This window comes from Montipora capricornis, chromosome 9 (assembly GCF_036669925.1).
Source record: "Montipora capricornis isolate CH-2021 chromosome 9, ASM3666992v2, whole genome shotgun sequence".
NCBI classification, from domain to species: domain Eukaryota; kingdom Metazoa; phylum Cnidaria; class Anthozoa; order Scleractinia; family Acroporidae; genus Montipora; species Montipora capricornis.
Genome location: NC_090891.1, coordinates 40,972,926 through 40,982,925, shown reverse-complemented (window position 1 = coordinate 40,982,925; position 10,000 = coordinate 40,972,926). Strand labels below are relative to the sequence as shown.

The 10,000-nt window shown below is 40.9% G+C and overlaps 2 protein-coding genes across 2 annotated transcripts in view; one reads left to right on the top strand and one right to left on the bottom strand.

Moving 5' to 3' along the window:
• Positions 1-4,109, bottom strand: part of LOC138015960 (ankyrin repeat, SAM and basic leucine zipper domain-containing protein 1-like) — a 21,334-nt gene extending 17,225 nt beyond the window's left edge. The window contains exons 1-4 of the mRNA XM_068863107.1: positions 3,576-4,109; positions 2,057-2,190; positions 496-618; positions 4-121 (exon numbers count right to left, since the gene is read on the bottom strand). Coding sequence (XP_068719208.1) covers positions 4-121; positions 496-618; positions 2,057-2,190; positions 3,576-4,000 — 800 coding nt within the window. The 5' untranslated portion in view covers positions 4,001-4,109. The remainder of the gene's footprint in view (positions 1-3; positions 122-495; positions 619-2,056; positions 2,191-3,575) is intronic.
• A 6-nt stretch (positions 4,110-4,115) lies between these two features.
• Positions 4,116-10,000, top strand: part of LOC138015961 (3-hydroxyacyl-CoA dehydrogenase type-2-like) — a 7,916-nt gene continuing 2,031 nt past the window's right edge. The window contains exons 1-3 of the mRNA XM_068863108.1: positions 4,116-4,325; positions 5,645-5,806; positions 7,868-8,105. Coding sequence (XP_068719209.1) covers positions 4,143-4,325; positions 5,645-5,806; positions 7,868-8,105 — 583 coding nt within the window. The 5' untranslated portion in view covers positions 4,116-4,142. The remainder of the gene's footprint in view (positions 4,326-5,644; positions 5,807-7,867; positions 8,106-10,000) is intronic.

The window sequence follows — 10,000 nt, the reverse complement described above, 5'->3', positions numbered from 1 at the left end:
TACTTGTCATAGACATTAACTCGCGCATTCTTTTCCAACAAAAGCTCCACACATTGGAAAACCTGTTCCTCAGGTACTGATGTTGAAGCTGCACAGGTTGCCATCAGCACAGTGTACATTTCTGATAGAAATCAAATCAAAGAACCCAGTGATTAGTGTTAAAATTGGAGGGGGTAGATATAGGACTACGGTCATGTATTTGTCTCCACTTGCTTAAAATAATGCATAGGAAACTTGTAGTGCAACTCAAATAAAGAAAATCAAAGAAAAAGCAGAGAAAGGGCAAAATACAGAAAACTGCCCAAGCCAATGAAAGTACAGTACACAGATAATAACATACATTTAAATAACAGTACCAGACAAGAAAGAGATGTTTCAATACCAGAGAGTATAATGTTATGACAAAAAAAATTGGGTGAGGGTATGTTTTTAGTTGACGTTTTCATTAATGTCACTGTCATAGATCTTTAGTCCCTAAAATTTATTGACCAATACCTTTCTGAAAGTTGACATTTGCTCCTCTGCTTATTAGCAATTCCACAAGATCTGAGGATGCCGTGCTGGCTGCCAGCATCAGAGAGGTCCACCCAGACTTCAGGCTTACATCAGGATCAATGCCTAGTCACAAAGAAACAAATTTAACAAAATAATGTTGTCTCTTACTAATAACAGAGAGTTGTCTATTACAGGTTACATGCTAGGCATAGTCCTTGGTTTGCCCATCAGGCTAAGAAAACATACCTTTATTTTACAATAACTTCCCATTCAATTAACAAAGTCAAGAAATTAAGATTTTATAGAATATTAACCCTTTGATGCCCAAACAGGCCTAAACTGGCCAGACAATTTTACTTGTCAATGGGGAACCTCTGGAAGTCAATGGGTTTAAAACGAGTTATGTGGGTCCAAGTACACCATACTTAATTATAGATGACGAGAGGTGAACAGTACACATAACAGAACTACAACAAACATTGTAGCTGGAAGCCAATGAAAACATGCAGGAGTTACTTAGTTATCTTAAATTTAACTTACCGTACTTAGAGAGTAAATAATATTATTACTGTAACAATAATAATCTTATAGACCTCAACCCACTGACTCCTAGGACTATGACCTAATATATTTCACTCTGTCTAACGCTAGGCGATTTAACTCGTCAGCAAAAAGTGTTTCAGGAGTCAATGTTGATATTATTAATGTTCCAGAAACAAATATTAAGGCATAGGCTTTTAAGGCCTCGGCAAAGGTAAACTTGGGAATCTCACTCAAATTTCTTGTTTTTGCAAATCATGAAACAGTGGGCTGTGCAACCTTGTTCCCAGGGGTTTCCATTGTCTCTTTGTGTCATGTAAAACGAGACCCTGGGAACTACGTTGTGGGCTTATGAAGTATATTTTCGTCCAAAAAAAAAATTCAGAATAATTAATTTTAAAACAGCCAAAATCGCTTTTCTTTGTTTCCCACCATAATCTGCACACAAAAAATGTTTGATGTAAAAACTATCATGTCAATCACACATGAAAGGTTCAAGTGTCAACTGACAACCTTCACATATGATCAGCTCCCTCAGCATGTGCCCGAACGTTGATTGGCTCAGCATAATTGGCTTTCAAGTAGAGGGTGGAGTTATTCAGCAGAGTCTGTGAAATGCATGCGGAATCTCTAAGCTCGATTTTGTAGGGCTTTATTTTGATGCCAAAATTACAACTTCTCGGACTTCCTGTCCCAATGGGGTTTCAAGATATCACTTCCAAGCGAGTCTTAAGTAGTGCAAAGTTTTTGTAATGGTAATTAGTTCTACTTTACATATGAATGAAAACTAATTTTAAAACAAAAAAAACTTCGCAATTTGACTCACTTTGAAGAGGAGGAAGACAAGAATTCGGAAATGGTATATTATACTTGGCATATATTTTAAAGTCTGCATTAGACCGTACAGTTTAGTACATGTCCATTCTATTTTTTCTTTATGTCACAAATTAGAAAGAAAAGTAACATCTCAAAAAGTAATATAAGTTGTCATAGGAAGGATTTTCATAGCATCTACCCTTACCATCATCCAAATATTTTTTAACAGCATCAATGTTTTCTTTTTGAATTGCTACTCGTAAATCATCCACAGCAAGTGATAATGCTGCTTTTCTTGCATCTTCCTGCTTAGATTTGTTGCTTGGAGGAACATTAGCCCTGTTAAATAAATGAATGACAAAATGGACACTTCCACAAGACATATATTTCAAGGAAAGTTAGCAAGCTATACTGGTACTTATAGTTACTGGGGTATAATTAATGAAACTAACCCTTATCTAACCCATATCCCACTTTCAGCTTAATTCACTTTTCATTTTCTTTGGCACCATATCATGATAGCTGACATTCAGGGTTGGGAATAAACCAATAAACCATGCGAAGAATTTTTCTCAAGTCTGTCAAGTTTTTTTCTACCTTCCTACAGTAACTCCTTAGCCAATAGACCTCTTTGTTAATGGTAGCCCAGTGCTGGAAATAACAGTCGGTCATTGGACAATGTCCGACCAAATTTTGAAAATTTTGAAAATGTTCCGGCCAGTGACAAAACAATTGTCCGGAAAGCTACAGTCGCACTTGAGAACAAAATATGTGAAGAAAACATCACACCATGCTGTAAGCGTCGCGCAATTTCCTGCGAAACCGCCTTTACTCGCTGTTTCCATCCACAAACCGCGACACGAGGGATCTCAAAATGTTCTCGGCTGACGAAGATGTACGGCGCAAAGATGTTTGAGATGATCCCGGCATTGAGCCGTCTTCGCTGAACTGAAAGGATTCTTGCAACGAGTCAGAACTCGTGGTAGAAGGAGATGGGCTGGGAGTTCCTCGATCGTTGAATATGTAAGGGATAGGCATCGGACAGATCCATCCTGGTGGATATTGAGGAAATTGTTGCCCCATTTCATACATATAATATTGGTCGCCCGAGCCTGGATTCATGTTGTTGCCAAATGAGAACGTTGTCAATTTTACCACGAAGTCTATAGCATAGAGATTCCGCTACATATCACCTGTCAAATCATTTCCGAATCAAGACACCCTCACCATTGTTGTCCAAGATTTGTTTCAGTTCGGCCTGCTCCAGAGGTAGTCGACGGCATCTTTGAAGTTTGTCCGTCTGCGACCAAATTTTGCCTTCGGTGGACAAACCAGTCGCACTTGGTTCTTCATTGTGATGACAGATTTTTGACATAAGTAAACAGTTTTGTCCTCTAGTGCGACTTGGCCCTAAGTGCAAGGTAACTTCATTCATTCAGAAATTGATTTTACCAAACGAGTTGATAAAGGTCGAATAACCACCGTGAAAGATTTAGCTTTCCATATCTTTCACCCTTGGTTATTCGACCTGTATCAACTCCTTTGATAAAATCAATTTCTGTTTCAATCTCCCACCGGCACATTACCACAGTTTCTTTAGAAACTAAAATTTGTTAACTTCATTCATTCATTTCATTCAAATAATGAATTTACACTCCCAAGGAAATCTTGGCGGTACAGTTTTTTTTGGTACATGTATTGATCAAGACCATGCATACATGTACCTTCTCGTTGATTTTCCTCTATTGCTGGAGGATGGCGGGGGTTTTGGGAATCCCCCTCTTCCTCTTCCCCTCGGTTGAATCTGCCCTCTTCCAGGGCCACAGACACCGGATGTTTGACGTGAAGACGAGATGCCATCACTTGTCTTATTTGCTTTATTTTGTGCTTTTCTGCCATCAATTGGAGACGACGTGGACGGCACTGATATTTTTGGTGTAGTGCTACGCTCAAAGTCCTCATTGTACACCTCGTCCAACTCTGCGCCTGCAGGCATCGCGGTGAAAGTCTCCGGTGGAGAAACAGATTTGTTCGCGTTGATACCATTGTTCACAGTATCACGATCGGTCTTTACGCTGTAATTACTGCCCAAATAAAACCCATCATCGTCTGAGTCCGAGTCTTCATCCCCAGCTGGGCGGAAAGACATGTTTCAAATTATATTGTTCAGTTATAAACAGCGATATGAAAACTTGCTTCAAAAAAATTACAGTGAAGTTGTATTAACCGCCATCTTTGAAACATGTGGCGTTTTACCGCTGTCCTACTCGTCTCGCAGGTCGCCTCCCAGTATGGCGGTGGTCAGGGGAAGGGTCGGTTGTCTTGTAGCCGGTGGTGCTAGTGGTTTAGGACTGGCCACAGTTCACAGACTTGTAAAGAATGGCTGCAGAGTTGTTATTGCCGACCTGCCATCAAGCGAAGGAGAAAGGGTGGCGCGTGATCTCGGGGAGAACTGTACTTTTGTTCCAACTAATGTAAGTACTAACACGGAAGGGGTGAGAAGGGCATATGAAACCGAAAATTTGGGCAACTGGACCAGGGTCAGCGTAAACTTTTATTTGACGTTTTCAACTTTTTGATGAAAGTTCCTTCTACTTATATTGAGTTCTTCCAATGTAAAGCTTTGCCGAATACTGTATCAGCGATGAACAGCATTTGGGTGTAGAAACTCCTTGGTTAATTTAGCGTTAATCGGCTTCTGAACAACCGGGCCCTAGTGTTATAATGCAATACTTTTTTGGGGGTGAAGGGGGGGGGGGAAGGGGAGTGGGTATTTACATAAAAACAATACAAGTTATTTACTCTGAGGACTGTATTGTGCTTCAGTGAACTGAATATTCCTTTTTTTTTTAATGCAAATACTCCCCCAAAATGACAAGGAAGGTTACGTTTCGCAAACGTTGGCTGTGTAGCACTTAATATTTCAACAGAAAGTGCTGTTTTCTACCCATGAAAACCATGTGAGCATTAGCTCTATTAATGGAAGTGGGCCCACACAAGGACAGAGAAAAACTCTGACCAGGGTGGGAATTGAACCCACGACCTTCGGGTTAGATCACCGCTGCTCTACCAACTGAGCAACAAGGTCAGACGGGTGCAAGTCATGGGAATTGAAGATGTCAAATTCATGGCAATGAATGTGTACTTATAAGTACAAGGTACATTACGTTTCTGCAAACACTGGCCATCTCGGTCCTTGTGTGGGCCCATTTCCATTAGTAAGGCTAACACTCACATGGTTTACATGGGTAGAAAGCAGCACTTCAAATTACCCTACAATAGTTAATTCTACCCCAAAATGAACTGTATTATCATGAGTAGGAGGCAGTGTGGCCCAGTGGTTAGGGCGCTTGCCTTGAGATCCTGGAATCCGGGGTTCGAGATACATTTCTAACCACTGGTTGAATTTGTTCCTGGTAGTCCCTGGTTCAACTTCTCAGCTGCACTAATTTGTAAATAGCCGATTGGTTTGCCTCCGGCCAGTTGGGATTCTTAACAGTTGTTGTTGAATGTTCTGTTCTGTTCTGTCATGATTGTGTTTCATTGGCCCTGAAAAGCCCCTATGGGGGGTGGTCAATTAAGTATGTATGCATCAGTAATGAAAGGGGATGGAGAAGCATTACCATTATCAATGCGTGACTGGTAACAGACTTGCGCCAGTGCTGTTGCACTCTCATAGAAAAAAACCGAGATTCTTAGAAGGCAGCTGCTTGCAGGCTAATGGCAGATTACTACTTAACCCCAGCACAGTTGGCGATAATAATAATTATTACATTTTGTAATGTCTCTTAAGGTGGTATCAGAAAGTGATGTGAAGCAGGCCATCAAGGCAGTGGTGGAGAAATGTGGTCCTTTGCGGGCAGTCGTGAACACTGCAGGGATTGTGAGAATTGCAGAAACTTTGTCCCATGCAAGTGAAGCTCATCCTCTTTCACTCTTTGAGGAAATCATTAAGGTAAATGATTAGTGGGTTATATTTAAAAAGGCTACAGGTGCTGGTAGTCTGTACTAGGACCAATTTCTGGCAAAAAGGTCACTAACAGATGCCATTTTTGGGTAATCTAAAGTTGATCTCGTAAATTCCAATCTTTTTTAGAAAGCGGGCCCTTCCCAAATTGCTACACAATGCCGAGGGAGGCAGTGGGGCCCAGTGGGTAGGGCAGTTGCACTGATATCTGGAGACTGGCTCTGATCACTAGTTGAATTTGATCCTGGTAGTCCCACCTTGGTTCAACTTCTCGGCTGCACTTGTAAATAGCCAACTGGGTTCTCTCTGGCCATTTGGGATCTTACAGTTGTTCTTATGTAAAAGCCCCTAGGGGGGAGTGGTCAAGTAAGTATGGACAGGGGCAGATCCAGGATTTTTCTTAGGAGGGGGTACACCACAGTGACTAAGGAATGGCGTAGCTGACTGGTGGCATTTTTTTTGCAGAATACCAGTTGTGTTAGAAAGCTGCAGGTCATCTCAAGGAATGGGGGGTGGCACCCCCTGCACCCTCCCTCTAGATCCGCCCCTGATGGATATATGTAAGGGGAAGAAAGAAAACCTCTCCATTGGGTGACAAACCAGGATTGAGTAAAAAGGCGTGCAGCTCGACTGCCATAGAAGGGACTAGCTGGACTGCTATGAGTCTAAAATTAAACACGAAAAATAGGGGGGTACCCCCTGCACCCTCCCTCAAGATCCGCCTCTGATGGATATATGTAAGGGGAAGAAAAAAAGCCTCTCTATTGGGTGACAAACCAGGATTGAGTAAAAAAGCGCGCAGCTCGACTGCCATAGAAGGGACTAGCTGGACTGCTATCAGTCTAAAATTAAACACGAAAAATAGGGGGGTACCCCCTGCACCCTCCCTCAAGATCCGCCTCTGATGGATATATGTAAGGGGAAGAAAAAAAGCCTCTCTATTGGGTGACAAACCAGGATTGAGTAAAAAAGCGCGCAGCTCGACTGCCATAGAAGGGACTAGCTGGACTGCTATCAGTCTAAAATTAAACACGAAAAATAAATGAAGAAATAGACCTAAAAGAGAAGAAATAGACCTTATAAGAAGCCGATCGCTCAAACTAGGTACCAGTTGTCCGCTACTACAGTGGTCGTGAGCTCCACCCGACAGTACTTAAGGAGGCTCGAAATAGTTTCTCCTTTTTTCAAACAAATAAACATATTCTGTCCTTAGATACAGTTAGGGCAATCATATCAAGACGAAACTTGGCCAGGGTATTAAGTACCTATCGTAGATTTCTCACATTATGTTTTCCTCCAAAATAATGTTACCATGTCAACGATATTAGGCATTTCTTTGAGCCTTAAAATCAACATATGTGGTCCTTTTTGAAGAAACGGGACGGTGAAATTTTCCCATTCATCGTTACCAGATAATGTTAGAAATACTCTCTAAAATATTTAAAATTCAACAAAATCTGTAGGTCAGTTTTTCAGAAAAATAAGTTTTTTTGAATTGTGTCTCTAATTTTTTTTTTCACCTACAGAATTTTTTTAAATTTGAAAGACAAACGGTTTAAATTAATCTAAGCTAACATGCAAAAAATAAAAAAAATTCACCGTCCAGAAGCAGAGATATAAACGAGTAAAGTTGCAAAATCAGGAAAAATTAGGGGGTTACAAGATCAGCATTTACGCATGCGTCACCCGCTCATTCGAGTCCGCGCGCGAGTGGAGCTACAGGTCAACACAAACGGATTTAAGTAACTATTAAACCGTTTAAGTAGAATTTTCGTAGTTTTCGTGAATAGGAGATCTCTATTTATATGCCATGTATATAGGAATTGGAGAAAGGTAAGCGAAACTAGCGGTATTTGTTTATTTCTGGTGACCCATTTAAATCATAAGCTGACGCAAGCAGCTTACGAATTGCGTGTGTGGCTTACGCGCGCGCGCTCAGCTGAAAACCCTTTCGAGCCTCCTTAAGGCCCAAGCAAAATTTGCTGTACCCTAAATGAGAGGCCAAAGGTTACGATGCACTCGGTTTGTAAGACGTGCGTCTTTTTGCAGGTCAATCTTATGGGAACGTTTAATGTGGCCCGCTTGGCAGCTCAACAGATGGCGACAAATGACCAGGACGAGGGAGGGGAGAGAGGGGTGATCATCAACACCTCAAGTGTCCATGGTTATGATGGCCAGGCAGGAAAAGTTGCTTATTCAACGACCAAAGGCGGGATAAATGCCATGACTCTTCCAATGGCTCGGGACTTAGCGCAGTATGGCATTAGAGTTAATGCAATTGCACCAGGTCAGTATAGTAGGTGTTTTAGAGAGAATTTCAATCGAGTTTCGTAAAACCAAAACCAGAGTAGTTACTTTGGCCAATCAAAGAGGACGAAGACAATCGAGTAAACCCATCAAAACTAGAAGTAATTACACGTAGCCGGCATAAAGCGCAGGAAAATGTGCACGCGCGAGCCAAGATTGGTTTCGGTTTCACTTCTGATTGGTTGAAGTAATGCAAAATTATTATTTTGTTATCGTTGGGAAATTGTTTTTGTGGGACTGCAGAAGAAGCCAAATTAATCCAGAAATTACTGGGTTTAAGAACAAAATTGTTCTCAAGTGCGAAATAGAAAGGAAAATTAAAAACACGAAAGACTATTTTAAAAAGAAATGGGTGCTCATACCAACTCGATAAGCCTACTCGCCTGTTGTTTTACTGTTTGTTGTTGTTGTTGTGTCTGTTTGTCTCTCTCTTTCTAGTTATTTATAATGTAAGGCGTTTTATCCTAACATAAAAATCCACCCTTGGAGGTCAACCACGATTTAGGAGCATGTGGGAAAGATACTGCAGAGGTGTCAATTGCATTGTATATATGGTGGACGCTGCTGATCATGATAAACTAGAAGCTTCAAGAAACGAGCTCCATGGACTGTTAGAGAAACCTCAGTTAGCTGGCATTCCAGTATTAGTTCTTGGAAACAAGAAGGATCTGCCAAACACGTTAGATGAAAAAGAACTAGTGGAGAGATTGAATCTGTAATTTATAATTTAAAAAAAAAAAAAAAACGTGACATTCTGATAGTTCGGTCCGTCCGGTATAAACCTGGTAAAGAAACAGTACACTTGGGAGACGGCGTCTGTCCTCCCTTCGTCAAAAAAGGCCTGAGAACGAAAATCTACACAGAATTTTAAGATCAAAGAAAACCCAAAGTGCATAAAAAATAAAATTTATCGTCCCCTATGTATTTTATCCGGGCTTTAATTACCATTCCGATTTAGTGAAATTAATTTGTGTTTGGTTCATTAAAGAGTGATATGCTTCGGAAAAAATAAAAAAAAAAGCAGGCAGTCAAGCCGAAAAATAAGAGAACACTAACGTTAAAATATTGTTTGAAGCGCCATAGCTTTCAATCGTGGATTACTTTACTTACTCGATCTCTTGGATTCATTGTACTTAAAACCGTTTTTGCAGCCGCCTTAGCCACGTCAATCCGGTCCCCGTCACTCATTGATCCACTTGTGTCAATAACAAGAACCACGTCTTTTGGTTCGGGTGTGGCTGTTTCTACATAAAATGGTCTGAAACGAGGATCATAAGATCTGCAGTCTGCCGTATCTTCAAACGCTGGAAAATTCGCTAGCGTACCTTCCTCAGATGCAAAGTATTGCCACTTGATAACAGGATATTGCGAAGGAGCGCTCTCTGAAACCTTAACGCATAAACTTGCAAAGTCAACTTTATTACGAAACCTTGAATCGTACTCGAGGCGTTTCGGTGAGTTTGCTATCTGACAGCATTCTGCTGGGGTCGTTGTTAGAGATGTTGTCTGCTAGATTAGGGATGAGTACACTGCCGTCAACTGCAGTCCCTCTAAACTGTAACTTGTCAAAGTGCTCCTGAAATGGTAGATTAAAGTTGTTTCTGTAAAAATTTCAAAGAAAAAATAAATAAATAAATAAAAATAAAAATAAGCAATTCGCTAATTACTTTGGACACTTACTTACCGCTCAAATTGGCTTTATATTTTGGACGTTCACGAGACTCCTATAGCTCAGTGGTGGAGCAGAACGTCAGAACGTCATGACTTCGACTCCCGAACTTTTTTCGGAGTATCCCCGACTTATCATCCAAAAAAATCATCTCTTCATTCGAAAAACAACCGTAATTAGTTTACCGGGGTCGACATGTGACACCT